At 39.4% G+C, this 26,120-nt stretch overlaps 4 protein-coding genes across 7 annotated transcripts; 3 read left to right on the top strand and 1 right to left on the bottom strand.

Moving 5' to 3' along the window:
• Positions 1-102: 102 nt before the first annotated feature.
• Positions 103-2,030, bottom strand: LOC113768500 ((R)-mandelonitrile lyase-like). Its single transcript, XM_027312886.1, has 3 exons — positions 1,986-2,030; positions 335-1,850; positions 103-259 (listed from the first exon to the last, which is right to left on the bottom strand). Exons 2-3 carry the CDS (start codon positions 1,837-1,839, stop codon positions 220-222), a joined length of 1,545 nt encoding a protein of 514 aa, XP_027168687.1. The 5' UTR covers positions 1,840-1,850; positions 1,986-2,030; the 3' UTR covers positions 103-219.
• A 950-nt stretch (positions 2,031-2,980) lies between these two features.
• LOC113768501 (DNA-dependent metalloprotease WSS1-like) lies at positions 2,981-7,247 on the top strand. 3 transcript variants are annotated; one of them, XM_027312888.1, is made up of 5 exons: positions 2,981-3,183; positions 4,191-4,360; positions 4,461-4,656; positions 5,209-5,646; positions 5,992-7,247. In XM_027312888.1, exons 2-5 carry the CDS (start codon positions 4,206-4,208, stop codon positions 6,175-6,177), a joined length of 975 nt encoding a protein of 324 aa, XP_027168689.1. In that variant the 5' UTR covers positions 2,981-3,183; positions 4,191-4,205; the 3' UTR covers positions 6,178-7,247. The 3 variants fall into 3 exon arrangements, with proteins under 3 accessions (XP_027168689.1, XP_027168690.1, XP_027168688.1); XM_027312889.1 differs by having other exon boundaries at positions 4,230-4,360; XM_027312887.1 differs by lacking the exon at positions 2,981-3,183 and having other exon boundaries at positions 4,116-4,360.
• A 2,439-nt stretch (positions 7,248-9,686) lies between these two features.
• On the top strand, positions 9,687-12,318 carry LOC113768134 (mitogen-activated protein kinase kinase 5). Its single transcript, XM_027312380.1, has one exon. The coding sequence runs from the start codon at positions 10,383-10,385 to the stop codon at positions 11,523-11,525; it is 1,143 nt and encodes a 380-aa protein (XP_027168181.1). The 5' UTR covers positions 9,687-10,382; the 3' UTR covers positions 11,526-12,318.
• A 7,365-nt stretch (positions 12,319-19,683) lies between these two features.
• On the top strand, positions 19,684-25,559 carry LOC113767593 (vacuolar cation/proton exchanger 3-like). 2 transcript variants are annotated; one of them, XM_027311742.1, is made up of 13 exons: positions 19,685-20,031; positions 20,580-20,634; positions 20,725-21,034; positions 21,183-21,250; positions 21,359-21,387; positions 21,663-21,859; positions 22,007-22,219; positions 22,437-22,565; positions 23,540-23,656; positions 23,731-23,784; positions 24,065-24,181; positions 24,544-24,637; positions 25,039-25,559. In XM_027311742.1, exons 3-13 carry the CDS (start codon positions 20,750-20,752, stop codon positions 25,047-25,049), a joined length of 1,314 nt encoding a protein of 437 aa, XP_027167543.1. In that variant the 5' UTR covers positions 19,685-20,031; positions 20,580-20,634; positions 20,725-20,749; the 3' UTR covers positions 25,050-25,559. The 2 variants fall into 2 exon arrangements, with proteins under 2 accessions (XP_027167544.1, XP_027167543.1); XM_027311743.1 differs by lacking the exon at positions 20,580-20,634 and having other exon boundaries at positions 19,684-20,031.
• Positions 25,560-26,120: the final 561 nt, after the last annotated feature.

Below are 26,120 nucleotides of genomic sequence, written 5' to 3' on the forward strand. Positions count from 1 at the left end.
TTAAATTTGCATTTCTTTTTTACTTTTGAAAAACATATTATCAACAAAAGTACCCATCTCAAAAGTACTCCTTTGACAAAACCAAACCAGATGTCAGCGGAAAAGCCAATATACAACAACAACAAACAACAGCAGAGAAAGTAGTATTTATCTAATGCTTTTAGCTTGGCGAAGATAGAAATGATCGATGCGAACAGCAAATGAAGTCAAGCGCTTCTTCTATCTCGTTCGCTCCCTCAGAATCTTCATGCCAACATACCTGTCGAAACACAACAACAGGAAATTAGTCTCTGTCTTTTAACAGTTTCTTTTAATCAATCACCATTGAACTCACCGGCCCAGCATTAAAAGAGTGGCTTGAGGATTAGTTCCAGGTGACACTGTGAATATTGAACCATCAACAACTCTAAGTGCCTGAATTCCCAGAACCCTGAAGTTTCTGTCAACCACCTTTCCTACAAGGCAGCCGCCATGGTAATGCCATATGGTATTGACCGTTCGACGACAGAACTCTCCCATCAGCCTGTCGTTCGATAGATCAACAGGCAATGGTGGTCCTATGTACCTAAAATCTCGATCCCCAAACAACTGAGAGAACTTGAAATCCTCCATGGAGCGGCTTCTAAGTACATCAGCAATCTTTCTCGTCCCATTTACGCATCTCTCAGTATCAGCAGGGTCACTGAAGTAATTGAACCTTACTATAGGGTTCACCCTGACATCGGTTGAAGCCAATCTGAGAGAACCAGCTGACAGGGGTCCAACAATCTTCTCCATCAAGGTTGCAACGGTAAAATAGACGGGAGAAGGCGGAGTCCTAGAGAAAAAATTGTGAGCACGGGAAGCAAATGGAATAGCGTTTGAGGCAGCTTCAAGATAAGCCCCAGAAGAGGTAATTCCCACCACCTGTATCAATGATTGTTCAAGAGGCACCGGGGGCACAATGGAAATGCCATTTCTTGGATTGTCATATAGGAACTGACCCACGTAAGGATGGTGATGCACTACAGGTATTCCCCACGAGGAGAGATAAGGCCTTGGTCCAATCCCACTCAAGAGCAGAAGCTGTGGGCTGCCAATAGCTCCTGCAGAAAGCAAAACTTCTCCCATCTCCCGCAGCATTGCATGGTGGAACCGACCCGTCTTGTCTCTGAATACCACCCCAATCGCTGATTGTCTGGGAGCTGCAGAAGCCGGTGAAGAAGCGAAAATAACCCTCTCAACACTAGCGTATACAGCCACCTTAATATTAGAAGGCTTTGCATAGCTAAGAAGATCAGCAGCACTGTGCCTCCTACCAGCGCTATCAAAAGTGGAACCCCCAATCTTGGTGCCTACAACATGGTCCAAAGCAAACCCATTGTAAGGACCGATTCCAGCCTCCAGCAATCCATCCCTAATGGCAGATTGCCAGATCCTGAGTTCAGGCCTGAACACAATGGCCTTCTCAACCCACTTATAGGATTGATTAACCACCCGAAGATCCCAGTTGATTAGTGAATTCCTGAAGAAATCCGGGTCGGCTCTGCTGTAGAAACCAGCATTAATTGCGCTACTGCCTCCAAGAACTCGGCCTCTGGCGTTGGGAACACCGTCTTCAGAAGTAAAAGCTTGAGCAGGGGAATCAGTGGCATCAAGATCGACGAGAGTTGAGAGGAAACCTTCTTGGGTCATCAGATTAGGCATGCCATAAGGAACACCGCCTCTTTCTAGAACAAGAACTCGAAAATTCTCAGACAATGTGGCGGCCAGAGGACAGCCGGCGGTGCCTCCTCCAACAATGATGTAATCATAGTAATCCTCCGATGGCATCTCCGTGGCATTGAACACGAAACCCATGTAGCTTGGACCTGAAAAACGGCAAAAATGTGAATCATCATAGGTCAATTATTTCAGGAAAATGGCTGATTCATCAGAAAGTTGAAAGAACTTGGATGGTGTAAAAAATGAGGAATCCAGAGAGACAGAGAGAGAGAGAGAATTACTCTGCTGGGAAAGTGATTTCGGCAAAGAAATGAAAGCGGCAACCATTAAAAACGTCAGAATTGGAGAGTAAGAGTAAGGAAGTTTAGCCATTGTTGCCTGGTGACGAAGAAAGATTGGATTTATTTATGTTTTTTTCTTTTTCTTGGGTGTCGTTTTTTTTTTTTTTTTTGGAAGAGGGGGGGGGGGGGTTTCTTGAAAAGCAGTTGGTGAGGCAGAGAGGAAGGGCGGCGGTGGGTTTTGTTTGAGTTGTTGGATTCCGGTAAAAGCAGCAGAGGGAGGAGGGACTAGGGAGTGGAGAAAAGAGTCACTGCAGACGTATGTTTTTGGCGGGAAATTCAGTTAGTTTAGTTAGCATCATCTCTCATCAGGGAACGAACCACACCGCCTATTGTATCGGATTCGGTGGCGTAGGAAAGGCCAAATTATCATATTCTCAGAACGACGTCGTTGGTGTGCTGACTCGTACTAGTACCGTGTGATATCCAGTTGGGATCCTCTATGCCACTACTCGGAGCAGTTGGGATCCTCTATGCCACTATTCGGTGCCAAATCTAGTGCCAATCCCACTTATCACGTGATGGTAGAAGAAATTTAAATAAATAGCACATGACAAATATAAAAGTGACACTGAATTATCACTGAAAAAGTGGCACTGAGGATCCCGTGTGATATCATAGGACTATTTAAATTCCACCCCCAACCTTAAAACCCAATGAAAAAAGCGAAAAAAAAAATAAGTTATACCTATTCCAAGAGAAGAAAAGAGAAGAAGGGTGACTGGGGGAGCAATAAAGGGAATAACAAAAATGTTTGGGCTAGGCCCATCATTTAGCAAACAGGTCCACGATTGTAAAAAAACAATCCAGTGGCCGGAGTTCCTGTCTCGACAGTACAGTTGCGGTGTGGATCATATTTGGCCAGCCGCTCGCCTACAATTTGTACAGTTACAAGATTTTTTTTTTTTTTTTTTCCTTTGTACAGGACGGAGCAGACGTTCAGGTTTCTAATGACCAGTAGTAAAATAGAAAGGGATGAGTTGGGAAAGGGTGTTGGGTATTCATAGCTACATACATTTGAACTCCCACCCTCGTACACCAAAAGTAGGTGGTGATTTGAATTTCATGTGTCGACTGGACAGACACCAATTGGCACTTTAGCTGAAGCTTTTGGTTCTGCAATAAAATTGTCTTCGTCCAGGTATTTTCCTTTTTCAATTTTTTCTTGCTCTCCCCTCCCCTTTCTCTGTTTCTAGCTCATTATCCATCATCGTCAAATGCTGCCTACTACTAAAAATTGTACCACAATTTCTCATCTTTATGTTGTTCAACGGACAAGATTAAGAAATCATAAGTAAAAAGGGACAACATTAAAAAAAGATGGAAACTTTTGATTAGGGTTTTATATTTCGATGTTTGTTTTCCTCTAAATTCGTGGCCGTGGATGCTACTCATCACTCTATCTGTTGAGATATCATACTCTATTTTATGGGTATTGAGGACATACTGAGTTTGCTTCGGAAATTGGAAATTATCCTGGCTGCCCATGTTGTCGCTCTGTATCTGTAGAAAGATCAAATTTTGTGGATATAGAGACATAACTTATTTTGCCTCTGAAATTGGAAGTTATTCGACCCATGTTCTGAAGCAATTCTGCGCCTTTACACCACTAATTAGTGCTAGACGCACTGCCATATTGTTACCAAATGATTGAACCAATACATTGAGTTAATTGACCAATTGATTGTACGCTTTCGGGAGGTAATTGAGTTCATGCCTTGATCTGGTAGCATCCAATTGAATTTCATACTGTGATCTGGTTGCATCTTTTCTTATACGGATAGATATGTGGCAAGTACACTCTGCTTTCCTGATAGTTGCAAATGAAGAAGTATTAACTCTTTTGTGAAACACAGTTCTCATAGTATAGTCATTAACAACTTTGTAGTGGACGGAAATTCAGTCAATCCAATGCCTAATGTCATTATGGAAATCTTTCCTCTAGAAATTTAATTTTTGTAATTGTTAAGATATTGCATTTTTGAGGATTCATGTCTTGGATCTGTAAGCTTGGCTTGTCAATTGAAGACTTCCTGGACAAGGATGGATTTAATATAAACAGCATTTCTCTAGGTCTTCAGAATTGGATATCATGAATTTTTTTGTTTTAGAATTGATGGAATCTTACTTGTTATGATCTTGGTTAAGATTTTCCCATTTCACATGGATTTGAACGACCTTAACAAGGTTTGGGAAGTCAAACCTTTAAGGAGGACTCGAGAAAATGAGGCCAGGCAAATTCTTGAAAGAGTAGCTAAACAGGTGCAACCCATTATGCGCAAACGGAATTGGAAAGTCAAAGTTCTTTCTGAATTCTGGTAATGATTTTGCTTTACTTTTCCACATTCACATCTCCAGTTCAAGGCATTTTCAGCATTTGTTGTGCCACTTTGCTGATCAAAAGAATTTGGTTTGCAGCCCAGCAAATCCGTCTCTTTTAGGTCTTAATATAGGAGGGGGTGCAGAAGTTAAGCTGAGATTGCGCCGACCGAACAATGAGTTGGATTTCTTCCCATATGATCAGATTCTTGATACCATGCTTCATGAGCTCTGCCACAATCAATATGGTCCCCACAATGCCGATTTTTACAACCTTTTGGATGAAATTAGAAAGGTGGTCGTTTATCTTAGTAAAGTGAAAATTCCAACTTGAAACTGCTTCTCCCTTAAGTACTCCTAGTAAGTATTTGCACAATTGGAAATTTCTTTCCTGCTGTCTGGGTTTCGGAATGGCAGGAGTGCAAAATTTTATTTATTTATTTATTTTTTGGGGTGGGGTGGGGTGGGAGAGGACGGTGAGAGCTGGTTTCAATTACCATTCTTTCATATGTTTATGTTAGTACTGGGAAAGATCCAACTCTGAACCTTTTTTTTTTGGCTGAAGTTCTCCTATTTTGTCATAAATGGGAATTTCTTTTCGTGATGTCCTGGCACCTTCCTTTGGGTTTTGGCAGGCTGGGAGTTACCTTTTTTGGTTTTTTTTTTGGGGGGGGGGGGGGAATGGTGGGGAGGTTTGTGGGAGGGGTGACACCTGGCTTGATTTTCCATTTTGCAGTTCAATATGTAGTTCCGTAGTCTCAATATCAGTGTCGATTGTTAGTTTTTCCTTCAATTGACTTGCTAGATAATTCCCCTACAACTGATTTACCTAATTAACAATTTTCAGGAATGTGAAGATCTTATGGCTAAGGGAATTACAGGCACTGGGCAAGGATTTGATCTCCCTGGTAGACGACTGGGTGGCTTTTCCCGTCAGCCTCCTTTGTCATCACTCCGGCAGTCTGCATTGGCAGCTGCAGAAAATAGAGCTCGGCGTGCAGCTATTTTGCCATCTGGACCAATGCGACTTGGTGGTGACAGTAGCATTAAGGCCGCCCTGAGCGCAATACAAGCTGCTGCTATGGCTGCAGAAAGGAGATTACATGATGATGTGTGGTGTGGTTCCAAATCTGCAGAAAGTGAAGGATCTTCTGAAAGTTCTCAATCCTCTACTGTGCGCGATAATGAATCTGATCTGATGTCAAATCTTGGCAACGCTCAAAGCAGTGGTACTAAAGATCTTCAGTTGTCGTGGCAGTGCAGCACTTGCACCTTAATAAATCAGGTAAATGTGCCCATTGCTTTTTCCTGTACTGCAGAGCCATGGAGTTTTCTCCAATCAATTTTCTAGAAACTGCCGTGTAATTTTAATTTACATGCTAATGGTTGTAAATGTCTTTTTTTTTCCAGTTGTTGGATATCTGTCTATCCAGAGCTTAAATGCAAAAATAGAAAAATAAGAAAAACAAAAATGCATCTGATAGTGTCTGCGTAGGTTCTTACATGACAACCATATCTCTTCGTTAATGGAACGGATATAAATTTCATCTCAAGACCAGTCCACCTCGACCTTTTGCCTCTTTGTTTCATTAATAATTAGGTACTCACTTTCCAGATTTAAATTTTACAGCCCCTGGCTCTTATTTGTGAAGCTTGTGGAACGAAGAAATGCGCAAGCAATGGAAAAAAGTCAAAGGTTTGGTCTTGTAAGTTTTGCACTCTAGACAACAGTGTTGAGGTTGAGAGGTGCTTGGCTTGTGGGGAATGGAGATATTCGTATGGTCCACCCACAGTACCTCTGTTGGAAAATGCATAGGTACCTGGAATTGGGAAGTTTAAGTATATTAGGGAGAAAAAGAGACGCATTTTCCGCAAGCACTCTACACCATGCTGGTTAAGAAGCCTTCAGATCCAATCCTTGTCAGTGAATTCCAATTGCACAAAGGTCTGCATGGGGTAGTCAACCTGGGCCAACAACAGCTGTGTAGTTGTCCAGCATGTTGATGTATGAAAGCCAAGAATTTTGTTACTTATTCTGCCGTTGAAAAAAATGTCCACGTGTCTCTCGGACACTCTGTATTTGCTACATAAAGTGTGGAGATACGAATGTAAAAATTATGCTTTAGCTGCGAAAAGGACAGTTGTTTGCTTTTCGTGTTGTGAATTATAGGCTACCTTCCATCAGTTATTACTTTTCTTCTTAAAGATTGGGCTCGCTCCTGGTAACAAGCTGCTTGCGGGGATAGCACTGGAAAAAGGGCAGGCTGTTTTCTTTCCTTGTATGCTTGGATCTGAATCTTGAATATAGTAACACACACACAGTTAGTTACCTTGAACAATGGTTAGCGTTCATTAGTGGGGCAACAAAAAGGGGAAACTGCGCGCGTTTGTTACTTATTTTGGGATTTTGGCAAGAGACAGGATTACCATCAGAGTAGCAGGTTTCGTTGGAGGGTCTGATAGACAAGCGCAAAAGGAGCTGGATGGATGGGTTTTAGTTAGAGCCAGGCATAGGTTACTCGGACGCTATGCTGGAAGAAGAGCAGGAGTGGGAAGTGCCCAGTTATTGATCAGAGGGATTTAAATAATAACGGTGGTGTCGTCTCGTCATGGCAACAATGTGGGCTGGTTGTAAAGGAAAGGATCAGAGTCGGACAGAAGAAATGCAGCAAGAAAGATATTTGGTAGAAGCAGCAGCGTATAGAGAGACGGATCAACTCAAGTAAGGACATCTTCTGAAGCAAGGAGTCGGGAGGAGAAATCGAACGGATGGACATCTGGCCTCTCTGGACCTTACCACATAGTACGCCGTATAATCATACATACAGTATGACGGGAAGTCTGCTTCTGCATCATCATCCTGTTTTTCAAAGGCGGTAGAGCCAAGTGTAATCAATCCTCTAGGACGGGACCCACAAGCACCAGTCACCCTCGTAAACCATACGCTTCCTATCAATCAAAGAGTAAGTCTCAGTGTGAAGAGGTTTTGGGCAGTTGGGGGATCGAGAATTTCTGTCCAAAAAAGAAAAAAAGGGAGTTCCCGGCCCGGTGGAGCGGCAACCCATCCATTCCTTGATCAATAAGAATTAGTAAGCCTGCGTCACTTTTGTCATTGTTCGAAAGGTCAACTCCCGTATGTCCTTCCTTCCTTGCTTTGACCATCACCTCTCCATCCAATCTCGAATATCTCTCCATCTCATCTCTCTCTGGGGACTGACTGCGGAGAGAAAATATATCTTTTTTTTCCCCGAAACGATAGAAGGCAGGCGGAGAGGAAATATATCAATGCATCAAATTTGTTGATCAATTTCGTGTGCGCGCGCGCTCAATTATATTAGGTAAGGACGCGCTCACACACCAACCCCCACCACCAAAAAAAACAAAGCACAGCACGAAAAACAAAATGCTGACCGCAACGTGCCATCTATTTTTCAAAATGAAGTTCACTGCTAAGTAGTCCACCGGTACTGCTACAGGCAGGTATACAAAATAAAGAGGAGGAGGAGAAGGTAAAAGCCATAAACAACAAGGGAGGGGTCGTTTCTTTGCTTCTTCCTTTTTTTGCTATTTTTTGTATATATTGTGGCGACTGAGGAGTAGGAGGGGGGGGGGGGGGGGGGGGAACTTTGGGGGGCGGTGTGAAAGGGGGACGTAGAGGAATCTTTTTTGGACAAGGCAGAAAAAAGGAAAATGGAGGGACCTGAGAGGGAAGACGGGCTTTTCAAACTTCCGACCAAAGTTTAAGTTTGACCTTTAGTCCTTCGTTTCAAATCCTCTCTGTCTCTCTCGTGTTTATACGTACAACTACTACTACGTGCGTGTATATTGTTGCATTGATAATTTAAACAAATCTTTGACTTGCTTGATGAAATTTGTTATCAATTTGATTGAATTATCGATGCAATAATACATGTGAGAGTTGTATAAACACGGGATAGAGATGATTTCATAATAAAAGATTTGAAGCGCTCAGCCTTATATGCCACTCCGCTACTAATTATTATTATTTTTTATCAAAATTAAATTAAACAAAGAGAAAAGGTTTAGTGTAAGTCAACTCCTCTGCGCTGTCCGGGGCGGGGCTTCTTCGATACTCACTGACCTCTCTAAAGTCCAAGGAGCCTCTGCAGAAACTTCCTCCATGTAACGTGCAGCAGCAGCAGCAGCAAATGTAGCAACATTCGTCTGTGAATTTGTAACACCAAAACCTTTTTTTTTTTTTTTTTGCTTTAATAAATTTGCAAATTGTAAATATAAATCATGTAGATACTGCAAATATGTTGGTTGGTACGCACTTGAGATGAATTTTGATTCAGTGGTAAACTATACGCACAATTCAATTTAATAATAATATGCGTCTATCAAACAATAGTTATTTTTTCCATGCAACCATTCTAGTTAGATTTGATCCGCCAAGATATTTTTCACGATTAACCCCATCAGACAATTCTAAAAAACAGACAGCAGTATTTTTTAGTAACTCTTAACTCTCTCCCTCCCTAGTATTCAATTTTTTTATTTACTATAGTAATTGGCTAGTTTAAAGAACGTAAAAGCCAAAAAAAAAAAAAAAAAAAAGAGCCAGGTACTCCAAATTTTAAGGTAAAAAAAAAAAACCCCCGTTGACTCGATAAACTTTCTGAGTCCCTCGAAGTTTGCTTGGCTGCGAATTGTGTGACCGTTCCATCCACACGTTCATTAAATGGAGCTACTACATTTTCTACTCTTTTTAGATTCTTACGAGTGTCGTTTCAGCAAGCATGCCAAATTAGTTCCAGCACCTAGAGTTGCTCCAATTATCTTCCGCGCACCACCCCCCTCCCCCGGGGCCCCCCTCTCGCCACTTGTCTTAAAAAAGTACAAAAAAAAAAAAAAGAAGATATAGTACCAGTAGTTGGTACCATGTTGTCTTCAGACGAATAAACTCTCTATAGAGCAATTGATCTCTACGCTACCAATTGCTACCAAAGCTGTAATTAATTACCCATAACTTTGCTGCTATTACACCATATGCCACATTTTGCTGCTATTCTATCCTATCGGTCACTTGGTGGCCTGGCAATATGTACCATCATTCATGCACATGAAATCAAAGCCCTTTTTTTTTTTTTTTTTTCTCCTCATCTTTGATACAGTAGTACTCCTATATGAGAGAAATAAATGAGAACCCCAAAAAAAAAAAAAAAATTCAAACCTAAAGTACTATTACTACTACTACAGAACTACTACTACTTATAAAATTAAAAATAAAATACAACTAGCAAAAGTTTCTCTCTCCTGCCAAACCTAAAGTACTCGTAGCTTTCTTTCTCTTTCACGACTCAATCAGACAGAAGTCACCCTTGTCTTTCTCTCCTTCCAAGAACCTTCCGCTCTCTCTCCCTCTTCAGGCTCTTCTCATTCTCTTCCCGTACTCGATTCTCTCTCGCTTCCATTTCCTTCCTCTCCCCTAATTGTACTCCTCCATTTCCCTCCCCCACCACCATGGGATGGGGCTGCCCTCTTTCTTGCAGAAACAACCCCCTCCACCGTAACAATTAACAACCCCATCCACCCTGATGACCCGCCCAATAAACAATTATACCAGTTGCTACAACACGAACCCCGCCCCCTCCCCTTCTTTCGTCCCAAGCCTTTCTTTTGCTAGAAAAATTTTAGTACTACTACTTTCTAGTCCCAGATTTTATTTTGTATTTTTCTCTGGGTTTTCCTTTTTTTCTTTTTAGGGGGTTCGTTTATAGAAATTCCATTTCATTTTTGTCATCAATCAATAACCTAGACATCTATATCTTCAACGAAAGACAACCCAAAACAAACACGGGTGAGGGGATTTATTCCGGACCAATTGAAAACTGGGGGTGGGGTGGCAGTATCCGTCCGTCCGTTTGTTTATTGATACAGTGCTAGTTTTTCCTCCTTTTTTTTTCGGGTGGAGAGGTTTTGGAGGGTGGTTTAGATAATCGATCAGTCGGTCGGTCGGTCAGTCAAATCAATCCAAACACCTCTAGAGGAGAGCTAATCATGCGACCGATTCAACCATCGCCGCCAGCCACCTCCTCCGCGGCTACCCCTCCCTCTTCCTCCTCTTCCTCCTCCTCCTCCTCCTCCTCCCCCGCATCAAATCGGAACCGCTCGCGGCGGCGCCCCGACCTTACTCTTCCGCTTCCCCAGCGAGACCCCAAGTTAGCTGTCCCCCTTCCCCTCCCGCCCACCTCCGCCCCATCCTCCTCCACCTCCTCCTCCTGCTTTTCCCCTCCCCTAAACTTCTCCCAGCTGGAGAGGATCAATCGCATCGGCAGCGGCAGCGGCGGCACCGTCTACAAAGTCCTCCACCGCCCCACCGGCAAACTCTACGCCCTCAAGGTCATCTATGGCTACCTCGATGACTCTGTCCGCCTCCAGATCTGCCGCGAGATCGAGATCCTCCGCGACGTCGACAACCCCAACGTGGTTAGATGCCACGACATGAACGACCACAACGGTGAAATCCAAGTCCTCCTCGAGTACATGGACAAGGGCTCCCTCGAGGGGATCCACATCCCCCACGAGCCCTCCCTTTCCGATCTCACTCGCCAGATTCTCTCCGGCTTGTACTATCTCCACAAGCGTAAGATCGTTCACCGGGATATTAAACCCTCCAACCTCCTCATCAACGCCAAGAGGGCCGTTAAAATCGCCGACTTCGGCGTCTCCAGAATCCTAGCCCAGACTATGGATCCCTGCAATTCCTCCGTCGGCACTATTGCTTACATGAGTCCCGAGAGAATCAACACCGATCTGAATCATGGCAAGTACGACGGCTATGCGGGTGACATATGGAGCTTGGGCGTCAGCATACTGGAATTCTATTTGGGAAGGTTTCCGTTTGCGGTCGGCAGGCAAGGTGATTGGGCCACCCTCATGTGCGCCATTTGTATGTCGGACCCTCCGGAGGTGCCGCAGACGGCGTCCAGAGAGTTTAGGGATTTTATTGCTTCTTGTCTCCAGAGGGACCCTGCTAAGCGGTGGACCGCCGCGCAGTTGTTGCGCCATCCCTTCATCCTTCAGTACAGTTCTCCCAGCTCCTCCTTGGCTAGTGCTAGCTCCGCCAATAATCAAACCCAGGTGCTTCATCAGACCCACCAATTATTGCCTCCTCCACGTCCGCATTTTTCTTCTTCTTGATTTTTCTTGCCAGCCCCGAGGAAGAAAAGAAAAGTTTTTTTTTTAAAATTTTACCCCCCCCTCTCTCTCTCTTTTTTATTGCGAGTTTCATTGTGTAAGTCTATTTTCATGAAATGGAGAAAATTACTGTTGACTGATGTGATGGAATGGATAGTGGATGATGTATTTTAGGCAAAAAGAGAAGGAATAGAAATTTGGCGAAATGGGCAAAGTTTTAATTTGAAAGGTTGTGTTTAGCTTATGGTTCAGTATCAATCATTCAAATTTGCCTTTTGATGATGTTTTGCCATAAGAGGAAAATCTTTACTTTCGAGATTAGCTTGAGCTTGCTGCTGTGCTAGTTCTTCTCATTTGAGTAAGCAATTTGATGATCCATTGTATTCCAGCGCTGCTGGATGGATACTTTTGGTACATGGCATTTTGTGCGTCAATCGTGAGCACGAATGATTGATGTGTAAAGTGGCAAATAATTCTGTACCGGGAATCTTAGCTTGAGAAAAGAATGGCAAGGTTGATTCCTGTAGTTTGATAATTGTAGCTGGAAATTGGTATATTTTTATCAGTTTGACTTGGAACATTCAGTTTTTAAGTCCTATGTTGGGGCTATGTTTGCATGCATAGCCCGGGATTAGGTAGTGCAGAGCATTGCTTGAGTTAGGTTTCATTTGCCTTTTGAGAATATCTTGTATGTGAATGCGGAAGAACCTATTACTTGGTGGTGGTGTATCAATTTCTCTTTTTAAGGGAGGACAATTCCAATAACGTGAAAAGTGAAACCTTTCTTTTTGTTTCCCAGACACGTGCAAATTAGCTTTCCATTTTTTCCCCCCCTTGGTTTCCTAGTGAGATCAGTGCGCATGTTCATAATGCCTTTCCTTTACTTCTTATGGTTTTCATTTATTGGTGACACAAATTTTGTCTTCTGGTGTTGTCTCGTGTATAACGGCTTTCTTACTGTTGTTTTGTAATTCATGCACTTGGAAGCTGGATTACTCTTTTGGGTTTGGCAAGACTGGCTTCTTAAAAGTAGTCATTTTAGTTCAATTACTTGGTACTACTATACTAGCATCTGCTGGGACATTCTTAAATTATATGGATCTTCAAGGTTCGTTCTTCTTTTTCTTTCTTGCGTTTAAGGCTGTTCTACTACTATTATTATTTTTCTTCTGGGAGGGAAGGAGGAAGGTGGGTATTTTTTCGATTTTTGAATGGGGAGGGGGGAGTTTCCAACACTTTTCTGGTCTAGGGACCAGGAAAAGTCATTTGGCCTTGGTTGGTGGGGAATTGCTCATAGAAACTAAAGTTGAACTGTTCTTCTGCCGTAATAAGCAGTATATGTTATGAAATTTTAGTGGGGAATAGGGATCCCTTGTTTTAAGTTTAATAAAAAAAAAGAAGAAGAAGATTCTCATTGGGCATTAATTATGTAACGGGACAAAATGAAAGCGGTAGGTAAATGCCTAGCAGGTGATTAATGAAAGTTTTGAGATTGCCGGATTGTGTCCCTTGGATGAATGACCAATTCAACAACACCAAGACTGAAGGCAGGGCAGCGTCAGACGTCCATGAGCAGAATAAGACGGTAAAACTCATTGATGGAAGTGCAGTGTCCCAACAAATCAGAGAGAGAGAGAGCATTCTAGCCTGGGAGCCAGTTCTGGGTCAATGTCGACAAATATTCCTGCGTCAACATTATGTAAAAGTGACTTCTAAACAGTGGCGGGGCCTGAAAAAATTTTTGATTGGGCAAAAGTAATTCTAAAATTTTTTACCTGTTATTTTTTAAATTTTTTAAGAAAAAAAATCCACCAACAAGAACAAATGATATATATATTTCATAAAAAATATTAAAAAAATAAATTCAAAATTATTAATGTAATAATAATTTTATTTCAATAGTAAATTAAACTATTTATAATTGCTCATGATAAGTTTTCATATTTTGATAACGGTTTACAACTTTTTAATTTGAAATTTCACGAAATATATATATTTTTAATATAAGTAATTAAATAATTATTAATTCTAGGGTCTTTCATTCTATTTTGTAATCGATTTTTTACTGTATTCATCATTGAAAAAATCCTTTCTACGATAACTGTAATAACAGGTAAAATCAAAGACAACTTTAAAAGCATATAAATCAATAGATACATAAAACTTCAGGGGGCATACTTGAAATTACATCAAATTTTTATAGGTATTATAGAAATTTAAGGGAGGCAGTGGGGTCTATAAACCAATATATACATAAAACTTCAGGAGACCAGTTGAAATTACATCAAATTTTTATAGGTATCATAGAAATTTAAGTTACATCAAATTTTCATAGGTATCATAGAAATTTAAGTGTAAATCCGCCATTGCTTCTGAATGATGAATCCTCTTACTACTCCTGCAGTCTCCAGTTGTTGCATTATGAAATGACACGTAAGTATCAAAGGAACTATCCATGCAACTGTCAAATCTTATATTTGAGGAGGAAGAGAGTAGGGCGTGGAGTGATCAAACATACGCACTAGTAGACAGTAGTACTTGTTTCCTCCTCCTGTTGAAGCAGAGAGCTCTGAAGGAGGAAGAAGCTAATGATCTTTTCTGACTGTCGATTTTGACCGCTCGGAATTCAAAAGTACCACGTGCCATACGTTGATGGAATAAACCGTCCAAGACCGGGTTATGTACCATAATATTTCAATTTTTTTAATGTTTGACGGGCAAGTTTTTTGCTACAAGTTTTTTAAAAACTTTAACTACAATAATATCAAAAACTTCTCAAATTTTTTAAACTATACACTTCAAAACATTCAAAAATTTACACATTTCAAAAATTTTGTAAAAAACTTTTACAGTAAACTACAGTAAAGTTTTAGACAAACACCCAAAAAACTCACTTGTCAAACGGGGCCATAATATAGACTGTGATAAAACTGGCCGAGTTTCCAGATGGTAGTGGTTTATGACTTTGTGTTCGAACGAGATGGTGGTTAATCGCAGGGGCATGTCCTCCGCAATATTTTGTAAAAGTTAAAAAAGGCCTGTTCTCTTTGTCGTTAAATTTTGTGAAGTCAGAAACGAATGGACTAGTACGATTGTGGAACGTTGAGTTGGATTAAGGCCTGTATACTTTGCTTTAGCTTTTCTACACTTGATTGTGACAAAACCGTTTTTAAAAGGCCCAAAAGAAACACACACGCGGACTTCCAAACGGCCCACTGACTCACTTATAATAATTGGGCTAATATGAATGGACGAAGACAGAGAGCCCAACTTGTACTTTTCAACTTTCTGACCTTCGGTGAAGTTAAAGAGCAGATAGAAAATTTGGACCTGGGGCTTCAGTAAATTGTAGGTGTGGAGAATCCCGGACGATGCAAATCTGAGTGCCGATTATTATTAATCTGCATAACTTGTAAAAAGTCTTGCAATGCATATTATTATTAAGGATTGATTATCGAGATGACAAGCTCCAGTGCAGTACACGACTCGTGTTATGTACTACTACTGGCATTAGTTTTCAGAGTAGTGTGCGATGCTGATGGACATGCACACTCCGCCGTCAATCAAATCTATTAATTCCAACTTTGCTAATGCACATTACAGTGTATGGAACTTGAAGTCACTCGTGACGCCAAATCTCTCTGCCACTGTCTTTACAAGCGTCGAATTTGGGGCGTAAACGGTGGTCAGCTCAATCGTTCCTATCGATTTTTGTCTAATTTCACAAGATGCACCTTACTTTCTTCGTGATGTAATTCACTTTTAACAAAAAGTAATTATAGAACCTATTTTTGTGAACCCGTACATGACATTAAATATGATGAACATGTATTGATTTTAGCCTTACAATTTTTTTATGACTAATCTTGGCCATTAACTGCTCAGGGACGGTCATTCTAATGTGTACTTTATTAGGATCTCTATTATCTCAAACTGGTGTCCCATTTGACAAATGAGTTTTTTAGATATTTGTCTAAAATTTTGTTGTAACTAACTCTAGAATTTGCAAGAAAACTTTTTCAAGCGTGTAAAAACTTTCCTTTTTTCTTTTTCCTTTCTTTCTTCTACTCTTCTTCTTCCCCATCGCATCACTTCCCCATCCCACCACTGCTCTTCCTTCTCTCTCGCCCCAAAACTGGCCGCCGTCGATAGCCTTTTTTTTTTCTTCCCTCTCTCTCCTCTCTCCCTTTTCCTCTTCCTCCTTTCTTATATCTTTCCTCTTTATCCCCTCATCTCCTCTCCCTTATGCCGCTACCTTTTCTTCCCTTTTCCTTTCACCCTGGTCGTAGGACTAGATGTGGCAAGGTAAGGGAGAGGGGAGTGAGAGAGGGAGGGAGGAGGAAGAGGAAAGACGGTGGAGGAGGAAAAGAGGGAGAGAGAAAAAAAGAAAATAATGGTAGTGCTGGTACTGACATCAACAATGATAATAGTAGCTGAGGTGGGGAATGGAAGAAGAAGAAAGAAAAAAAATTGGATATTTAAAAATATGTATTTTAAAAATTTTGAAAATGGTCACTAAACTATTTAAAATGGCACGAGTTAGTCATTGAACTTCTTTTTTTTAGGCCAAAAAGTTCATTCAACTCCCTAAAACGAGCCTTTAGGATCACTTTATGCTAAATTAACCAAATTTGCAAGTTTTCAGGGGCAAAAATATTTAAATAATGCCACATTGCTCTCCTTACCATCCCTGCCGCGATAGCACCCTCTATCATCCTATGATTTAAATTTTGAGCTGATTCGAATCAAGAACCAAGCCATTTGGTCTAAATCTCTTTAAAAAATCGATAGTTAAATACTCAGTCAAACTCGATCAAAATTTGGGCTTGATTCGGAATTGATAAATTTGATTAGAACTGGGTTTTTTTGTCCCAAAATTTCCATTTTGATGACTTTTTTTTTTGGAAAAACAAGCACCATGAAATAGATTAACCAGAAGCAAAGTAGCATCAAGTAAATGAGAAAGCATATTGTGTTTTGTGAGAATCTAATGCAATATCCTCTACACTAAATTGAGGGATTTTTTTAAAGTCACTGAGAAAGTGTATAACTTCAAAATATCCAAACTAAAAAAAAAAGAAGAAACCAAACTCATTGCCATCCTGACGACGTCTTCTTCTTCTTCTTCACTTTTTTCCCCATTCCTTTGATCTTTGAACAACGCCAAGAATTAGTGTCAAACAAAGTCAGAAACCTACATTAGGAGAAATTTTTCATTCTCTAAATTAACTAAGCCCGATTTCATGCAACTAAATTTGAAATATTTGAAGATAAATAAGAGGAAAAAATGGAAAAGAGCAAAGAAGGAAAGAGAACAAAGAGAAAGGAAAAAATAAAATAATGAAGAAAAAGATAGTTTTTATATGTATTTGATTTGTGTGGGATAAAAGAAAATAGGAGAGTTGTGGACCTTATGGCGGATGGAAAGAAGAAAAAACAAAGAAGAAGAAGCAAATACAAGATGAAAAGCAAAGGAAGGGGCGGCTAAGAAAACCAAGCATTACGTTTAGTAGTATTTATTATCTTTAGATGCCTTAAAATTATTTAATAAATTCATTTTGACTCCACATTGTTTTAATAAAATATAAAATTAACCTGTTATAATTTCTAAATTACATTTTTTACCTATAACTTTTAAAATTTTTAAGTGAAATGCTTCGGGTTAAGTTTAAACTCATCAAACCTATATATAAAGTTATAAGACACCAATTTCAGAAATTTTTTTATATATTATACTGATTATATATTATTTATATATATTTATGATATACTCATGATGTCATCCGATTTGACATCAAAGCTAATGGATTGAATTCATGATCCCTAAATGCTGAATGAGAAAATTGCAATTTTTGTATCCAAACTTTGGCCCATGAGCAGTTTTAGTCTCTAAATTTTGGATAAAAATAAATCCGGTACCCAATCTTTCAACTATTGAGTACATTTAGTATTGTTGACGGATTTTTTCCAATTTGCTACCCAAAAAAGTCATGTAATAATCATATGTTCGGCAACTATTCTATAAAAAAAGCCAAAAAAAATGTAAAAAATATCCTTTTTGACACTAAGTATAATGTAAAATATTCTTCTGATACTAAGTACTTAGTTTAAAAACTAATAATTTTTTCAAGTAAAATATATTTCTGACACTAAGTTTAAGGACTAATAATTTTATCAAAAGGATTTTACATTTTTGGTATTTTTTTATACAATAGTTGCCAGATATGTGACTATCATGTGACTCTTTATAGTAGCAATTTGAAAAAAAATTGTTAAGGGTATTACATGTAATCAAAAGTTGAAAGTTTGAGTACCAAATTTTTTTTTGTCCAAAATTTGAGTACTAAAACTGCTTATATATCAAAATTTGGATACCAAATCTCTCTATTTTTCTTGTGCTGAATTCTGCCGAGTCAGCAGTCGGTGCTAGTTTCAAAACATAATAGCTGCCACCCCCTCATGTTCTCTTTCCCCTCCACCATTTCCCCTGCCACTTCCTTCTCTTCTTCCCGTCACCATTCATTATCAATATAATGTCTCTTTTCATTGGTTTTCTCCTTCTCCTTCCTAACCATCGCCCCTTCCTCTTTTCTTTCCCTCCCTCCCTCCCTCTCTCCCATCACTCGCACCCTTTCTCATTCCATCCCCTCTTTCCCTTTCAACAACCCCAAAGAGGAAAAGACGAAAGAAAGCAATGTTTTATCAATATCATCATTTTCACTCTTTCCTTGCATCAAGATCATCATCGTCATGGGCATCGCTTTCCTTTTTGTCTTCTTGTTTGATATGAGGCTGTGATGACACTTCTCTTTCTCTCTGAGTTGTAAGTCGAGCATGGAGGTCTTGTAACTTAACTAAGCAACCCCCTGTGTTGAAATGGGCTCTCCATGCTCAAATACACTTGGGCAGCGATAGCAACGCTCATCCTCTTTGCCTGACTTTCTTGACAGATTCGAGCCTTTCTTTTTTCTATATTTACTCGTATAGTTTTAGCTTAACAGAATGAAGTAGCCAAGAGATGGGTTTTTGCTCCTTCTCTCTGCTTAGCTTGTGATTTTCTTTATTATCTGGTTCAAGGATTCTACCAGGTTTATATCCTAAAATTCAGATCTAGTCGCGGGGATTGAGAGAGATGAGGGGATGGGAGGAGAGGAGAGAGAGTGCGGCGGTGAAGTCGTGCAATAGCGGCGAAGAAGAATGAGGACAATAATTAATGTTGTTGGTATATATATAATTTTTTATTAATTGTATTTACTTCCGATGAAGTTTGGCCAAAATACGTACTGATTAGCTTCTAAAGTTTGGTTTTTCTTTTTTAAAGAAAAATAGAGTAGTGTCAGACAAAATAGGACATTTTTACCCTTGAGAACTTACAATAGCAGGTCAAGTTTTTACTCGAAATTATACCAATAAAGAATAATCTCATCAGGGACGCTGAAGCTGATACGGGCTCTCGACCAAGGTGTACTTGAGCAAAACCAGCAGAGAGAAATCGTACAAGTTTTTAGTGGTACGATAATGGAGTTGCCAAAAAAGAAAATTAATGACTACGGGCGGTTTGTGATTGGTCAGGGTCTTCAACCCTTCAGCTCCACATCTTGTGGTTTGTTTGGACTGATCATTATTTCTCCAGTTTTATTTGCTTACATCATCATTACAATTTTCAATATACCTTTTTATCTTCTCAATTACCTTTTTATCTCATATACATCACATCATACAAAGTACTGCAGTAGAAATATCCCAAATAACTTACCATCCAAACAAACCCTGGTTTGGATTGTCGGCGTACTAGTAGCAGGTACAGTAGTCTTTCTTTACCAATATACAGTCCTCATTTTGCAGAGGTAGACATTTTAGCACTAGGATCTACGTATCCGTCCGGATTATTTTCTCGTCCATTGGCAAGTAGTAGTAGTTACTACCAGTACTCTTATCTTCATTTTGAACTTTGATGAGGAAGAGAGATGATCGGATAATTATTAATTCTCCTCCTCCTCCTGAAGTATATGGAGTACGTACTATGTATGCTACTTAGATTGGTGGATGCACAATGAAGGACCAGGATCCCAACAAAGTTCGTTCATTTATGATTTATGGACATTCATTTTTAAATATTATCATGTCTGTAAACCAAAAATTTAAAAGAAAAAAAAAAAGAAAAAACCCCCTTATGAATTGTTTACTAACTAATCGTCTACAAGTTTGAAGAAGCTAAACTTCCCAGAAGCTTCGTCTACCTCAACCCATTCCCCCTGCTACCCCTTGCCGGCCACTTAACGCCATCCCCCATTTCCTCTCTCTCTCTCAATCTCTTCCGGAACAAGGAAATTTACCGCATTTTCCCTTCTTATCCCTCTCTTTCTTCTCCCTCCTTCTCTCTTTTGTCTGTGGTTTATACAAATTTGAATTTTTCTTCACCTACTACATCTTGGGTTCAAGCTAGTTGCCCGATTAGTTCAAGGAAACTGTGAAATTAGATTCTTCATAAGATTTTCGACCTAACCAGGTAAGATTTTTGTAGATAGTTAAACGAATGTAAGTATCTTTATTGTCTTTTCTTCTTTCTAACTGCCACATTTTTTGCTCTCTAGAATCCTGATCTGGGCTCCTCTATGCTTCTCTTTTCATTCATAATTATCTTTTCTATGCTGCTTCGAGCTTCATTTTTTTTTATCACATATGTTGGGTTGCGATCTGCGTAGATAAAGACGGGATCTTTACATTAATCATTGCTGGTGTGAGTTGACCCCAGTTTTGACTAGCTGGGTACTTAAGTTGCCTTTCTTAGGATTTACCCACCTTTTCTCATCCATTCTGGTTTTTTTTTTAACCTCCTAGCTTAAGTAACTCAGAAATCAGGAGGCACCCCACAACTCCTTGATTGAAATGTAGTTTTTGGTAATTGCTTAACGGTAAAAAGTTAGAACTTTATCAGAACAAAATAGTTCCAGCGGTTCATATCTTACGGCAGTTTTCCGCTAACCGGTCCATATTTGGTCGTCCCAAATTCCCAATTGAGTATTTCGCTAATTGGAGAACTTTCTATCCTTGTAGGGATACTCTTGCTTTATGGTTAATTATCATTAGTTGATTCACTGAGGTGATTCAGGTGAGCCATTGTACTGATTTTGGTCTGTGCTGCTTATTTGTTGATAGCATTTTGAATCAAAGTTCTCTGCCTTTCTTTTGCTCTTTTTAGTGTCTGGATTGGCAGTGGAGCTACCATGGGATCTGTAGAGATGAGGTCGACGGAGGACAAGGTAGACCTTGATTCTGATGAGGAGATTCCGTTTAGTTCGTCCCATTCTGCAATTAAAATGCAGTCCACGGATTGTGAGACATCTCGGATCACATCTCCCAGACATCTTTCCCATCGATGGGTGTTAAGAAAGATAAACCATATCAGCCCCCTCAGGAGCATTTACGTTGTTCTAATTAAAGCAAAGATCAATATGCTACTCCCTTTTGGACCACTTGCAATACTGCTCCACTATTTAACGGGAAAGCAGGTAAGGGACATGAAATTGTCTCCTCAATCTCTCTTTTCATTAGATCTAATATGGAAGAGAGTGTGATAAAATTTAAATTTGCAGTCGCAACTGTATCAGACATAGTACTTTGCTCATACATTTGTTTCTTGGACTGCTTCATACTCAGGGATGGGTTTTCTTCTTCAGCTTAGTGGGAATTACACCTTTGGCTGAGCGTCTGGGGTATGCAACTGAGTAAGTGTTGGCTTCTCCAGTTTCCAGCTTTCAGCTACTTTAGCTCCTTCTATTTTCCATATCTTAAAGACAGTCACTGAAATTGTATTCCATCAACTGCTGCTGCAGGCAACTAGCATTCTATACTGGGTCTACAGGTAAAGCTTTCTTTCTTGGTCTTCTTCTTCTTCTTCTTCTTCTCATCATCATCATCATCTCTGCAATGAGGACTCTTTTGATTATAGTGAAGTCTGCTTTTGTTAGCTGTTAGCTGGTGGCTAAGCTTTTTTTTTGGGTCAGTTACAAAGGTTCTCCTATGCGCCCAAGGGAAAACTATGAATCCATGTCTTCACATACATACTCTGTTGCATGCTATGTTTTTCTTTAACCTGGTTCTTTATCAGAAATAAATTATATTTGGGTGAATATGCAGTGGGAGGCCTTCTAAATGCCACATTTGGTAATGCAACAGAAATGATAATTTCCATGTATGCATTGAAGAATGGGATGATTAGAGTTGTTCAACAATCACTACTTGGTTCTGTTTTGTCAAATATGCTACTAGTGCTTGGATGCGCCTTCTTCTGTGGTGGCATCGTTCATCGCCAGAAAGACCAGGAATTTAATAAGGTGCACTTTTTATTCATATCAATGCATATCTACTGAGAATGCTGCTAATTCTTTGCTAGCACATCATCTTATTTGATGTAATTAATCATGTGGTGGAGTTAGCATAAAGATCCATGGTGAAAAACTGGAGTTTTTGGATTGTTTTAGGCCACTGCCCTGGTGAATTCAGGATTATTGCTGATGGCTGTCATGGGCTTACTGTTTCCAGCCGTTCTTCACTTTACCCACACAGAGCTGCATTCTGGGAAGTCAGAACTTGCACTTTCCAGATTTAGTAGCTGTATAATGCTGGTGGCATATGCTAGCTATCTTTTTTTTCAGCTGAGAAGTCACAGGAACCTATATGATATTATTGATTCGGTGGGTACCTCTATTGACTTATTCTTTTGGTCTTTCCTTGATATTTTTGACCTTCTCTTTGTTGAACCATCGCATCTGTATAGCTCATGATATGCACACTATGTAAAATTTTGTTCAGTGAAATGATTTATAATTTGATTACTAGACAAGTAGCAGCTGTGCAATCCAAAAGCCTCAAACCATTTTTCAATGGGTAAATTTTTCTGCCGTTCTTCAGGAGCAGGACAATAATGCAGAAGATTCTAATGAGGCTCCTGAAATTAACCAGTGGGAAGCTATTGGTTGGCTTGCAATTTTGACTTTATGGATTTCTATACTATCGGGTTACCTTGTTGATGCCATTCAGGTAATCTCAGCCGTTTCTTTTCATTGCTGCTTCTCTTATTCTTTTGTCCCTTGCTAATTTGTTGGGCGTCTGTCTTAAACTTACCATGTTTAGTGTTCCTAAAATTTCAAATACCTTTTTGGATACCTGGTAGAGTTAAATATCGCTAGTTACGTTATCTTGAAGATGGTTTCTGGTCTACTGTTGGATTACTATATGAGGTATCGTATACTTATTAGAACTTGCTATGTAAATGGTAATACCTAGACAGTTGATGTTTTGTATATATTCAATTAATTGGTAGAGTAACAATGATTTGGAATGGATACAATCATAGGCCATATATATCAATATCCAAGGCTTCAATTCTTCATCAGTTGTTAAGATTTCTCCAGAATTATCTTTGTTTTCTGTTTAACTTTCTCTGGAATAAAAGGATGGATCTGTCTAACAAGTGCCTGTTGGACACTTGTTAAGATGTAGTTCGGGTGTTAAGTATTTGAAAATGTGAAGCTAATGATGGAAAGTGTATAAATGTAATCGTTTATTTTTTTTTGGATATAATTGGTTTCACTCATTAAGAAACTGTTTGAATTAAGTTGTTGGAGTTTTTAATAGCTTACATTTTACTATTTTTTGTGTGACATGTTGTATAAACTGTTTGATGATTAGCTTCTAGACTGAAAGTGTTTGACTTGATAGTAACTTGACTTTGTTAGACTAAGGAATCTGTTGCTGGTTTTTCTTTTAGCATTCCTTGGATCCAAATTGATGTTTTAGTTTTTAAAACCTATGTCAAGTGAAGGAGTTACAAGGCTAAAAACACAATGCTATGAGATTTCCGTGAAGAGTTTCAAGTGTACAAGGCTACATGGCTATAACTAACAGTGATTTCCTTATACTCCTACTCAATGTGTTGACAGATGCTTAGAATGTCATGCTAAAACATGATTGCTTATGACATTATACTTGAATTTGTTGCTTAATTTTTTCAGGGAGCATCTGATACCCTGAACCTACCTATGGCTTTTATTAGTGTCATTTTGCTTCCAATAGTTGGGAATGCTGCAGAACATGCAAGTGCTATCATGTTTGCAATGAAAGATAAGCTTGTGAGTTTTGAAAAATTTTCTTGACTAGATCTTATTTGTTGCAATGCATGTCAATTTAGAATCTGTTTTTGCAGGACATTACACTTGGAGTTGCCATTGGATCTTCTACTCAGATATCAATGTTTGTGGTAAGACCTGTATACCCAGTTAATTAAACCCGAATACCTTGACATTTGTCAGGACTTCAGAACCTTATTGAACTTCTTTTTAACCAAATGTGATATTTTGCCAAGAAAGGGAGGACAAAAAGAAAATCTGCTACCTTTTCTTGCCACGACCTCCTTGGATACAAAAGTGATGCCATACATGGAAAATTTTTGTTACTAAAATGGATATTCTTATTTAATTGCTGTAGCTAGCCTATAAAATCATTGTAGCGTATTAATCTTATTCTGCTGATAAATGCAGATTCCATTTTGTGTTGTTGTTGGTTGGTTTATGGGGCAACGGATGGACTTGAATTTCCAACTGTTTGAAACTGCTACACTCTTCATTACAGTGTTAGTGGTGGCATTTATGTTGCAGGTTTGCATATATTATTCTTTTGTAATCTCCATATTTCCTGATTGTTATCTCAATGTGATTGGGGAATCTAAAACATAAACTCTGCTAGACGTTTTTTCTTGCTGAAACATGTACAAAGTTAGATTGAATTGACTTGGACAAAAACTATGGGGTATAACAGTGAAATGGTACAATGGTGCAAGATGAAATTGACTGATGCTATTATTTAATAGTATATCAGAAATGTCTTATCTGTCTATTATCATCAGTGGCAATTATGTGTATCAGCGGATAATAAGAAAATCACTTTAGTGGGACAGTAACGCTCCCTGATGGAAAGTAGTTTTTAGGACCACTTGATAACGTTTCTCTGGTAATTGCAGGAAGGGACATCAAACTATTTTAAAGGATTGATGCTTATTCTATGCTACCTCATTGTTGCTGCGAGTTTCTTTGTACATGTTGATATCTCAAATGGTAAGTCACGGATGCTTAATTTTGAGACAGTAATAGTATCTCGACACTGGTAATATTTATCTGTGTTTTTTACAAAGCAAAAGCCGTGTTAACAGTGGACAAGGCAAATTTAGGGACTAAAGCAAGGGATGAGGTTTACTAATAACATCCTCTGGCCCGCCCAATAAGTTGTGGATTCCTGCACATAGGCGCAAAACTATGTTGAAGGCTATCAAGAAATTGCAACATGCTTTGGTAGTTGGCTTAGTGTTTCATTTACTCTTGCCTTCTTGGTCATTATAGGTCGTCTCCAACAGTTTTATAGACTTGCCAAAGCTAAAAACGTGTTAGGATGAAACTGTAGAATCACTAGGCTTAGCATGGAATTTTGTAATAATTTCTGGCTGTGCATCTTGTTGCAGATGACAATTAAATAGGTAGCGAGGAAGGATGTGACGCTCCAGGCAACAATATTGGTTCCTGGTTTTGGGAAAGCATCATCATGGTCGTTGGTCAGTCCATCGGCCTGTTTTATGGCACGGGATATAGATTTTGCATACTCACTCGTACATGTATGCAGCTTCACGCTTCCAAAAGAGCAGTCGGCTCGGTGCGCCTGGAAAAAAAGGGTGGTAAATAGTCAATTCTTGTATTTTCTGGCTTTGATTGTAATGAGAGATTAGAATTCTTTTCAAGCAGCATTAGATGAAGCTGGTTTTTGTTTTTTTTTTTTTGGGGGGGAGCTGAGAAGAAAAGAAATCCCTTCTCAGTTGACAAAGTTTAGGTGTTCCAAATCAAGAAGTGGAAGTTTTGCTGTTGTTCTTATTTTGGAAGGCCAAATTCATTCATATCCTGTACAATAAATTGTGCTGTATGGACCAAAAATGACTACTGTTTGGTCAAATACAAAACGCCTAATTTCGGGCTCTTTTCTTAGCTTCCACCACCATCATTTCGGGCGCATGGGATCAAGAAACAAGCGCACTTCGACATTAATTGGTTCTTGGTCCAATATTTTCTGAGTTCGCCCGGCTGAGCGGTAAGAGATGCTGTACTTACTGATCCCACTTTTTCTGTTCTCTATTTTTATCCGCTTTTGTGTTTTTCTTCATTAGTACGCTTAAAATTCACCTGATTACCACGTGAACGTACGCGTTTACTGCACCCCTTTATTTAGATTATTTTCTCGGATCAATTTTGCTCTTTAAACAAGATTAAGGAGTGTTTAGTGGTTAGCGATTAGCCAAATCCTTTAATTCTTCTCCAAAGAGGTGGACGTAATGCTATGCTTGCGCCCCTTTTTGTGAATTTACGTGTGCTAATGAGACTTTGTAGTGTACGCTTACTTTGTGTCCTGGCACCCGTCGCTCCTACATTTGTTCACCAAAACCATTTAATAGGCTTCCTCTTCCTGTAAAGTAATAGGATAGATTAAGTTACCAAAACAATAATAAAAAAAAAAAGGAATAGACTAGCTGCAGTGTATCTTTAATCCATGCAGAAG

This window comes from Coffea eugenioides, chromosome 4 (genome assembly GCF_003713205.1).
Source record: "Coffea eugenioides isolate CCC68of chromosome 4, Ceug_1.0, whole genome shotgun sequence".
Classification (NCBI taxonomy): domain Eukaryota; kingdom Viridiplantae; phylum Streptophyta; class Magnoliopsida; order Gentianales; family Rubiaceae; genus Coffea; species Coffea eugenioides.

Bases quoted from the DNA above. Each gene is read 5' to 3' on its own strand.
- LOC113768500 (XM_027312886.1), bottom strand. From the start codon at position 1,839: ATGGGTTTCGTGTTCAATGCCACGGAGATGCCATCGGAGGATTACTAT. The intron at 260-334 runs GTGAGTTCAATG...GTGTTTCGACAG, and splicing joins ACTCTTTTAATGCTGGGCCG to GTATGTTGGCATGAAGATTC.
- LOC113767593 (XM_027311743.1), top strand. From the start codon at position 20,750: ATGGGATCTGTAGAGATGAGGTCGACGGAGGACAAGGTAGACCTTGAT. The intron at 22,220-22,436 runs GTGGGTACCTCT...GCCGTTCTTCAG, and splicing joins TATATGATATTATTGATTCG to GAGCAGGACAATAATGCAGA. The intron at 22,566-23,539 runs GTAATCTCAGCC...TAATTTTTTCAG, and splicing joins ACCTTGTTGATGCCATTCAG to GGAGCATCTGATACCCTGAA.
- LOC113768501 (XM_027312887.1), top strand. From the start codon at position 4,176: ATGATCTTGGTTAAGATTTTCCCATTTCACATGGATTTGAACGACCTT. The intron at 4,657-5,208 runs GTGGTCGTTTAT...AACAATTTTCAG, and splicing joins TTTTGGATGAAATTAGAAAG to GAATGTGAAGATCTTATGGC. The intron at 5,647-5,991 runs GTAAATGTGCCC...TAAATTTTACAG, and splicing joins CTTGCACCTTAATAAATCAG to CCCCTGGCTCTTATTTGTGA.
- LOC113768134 (XM_027312380.1), top strand. From the start codon at position 10,383: ATGCGACCGATTCAACCATCGCCGCCAGCCACCTCCTCCGCGGCTACC.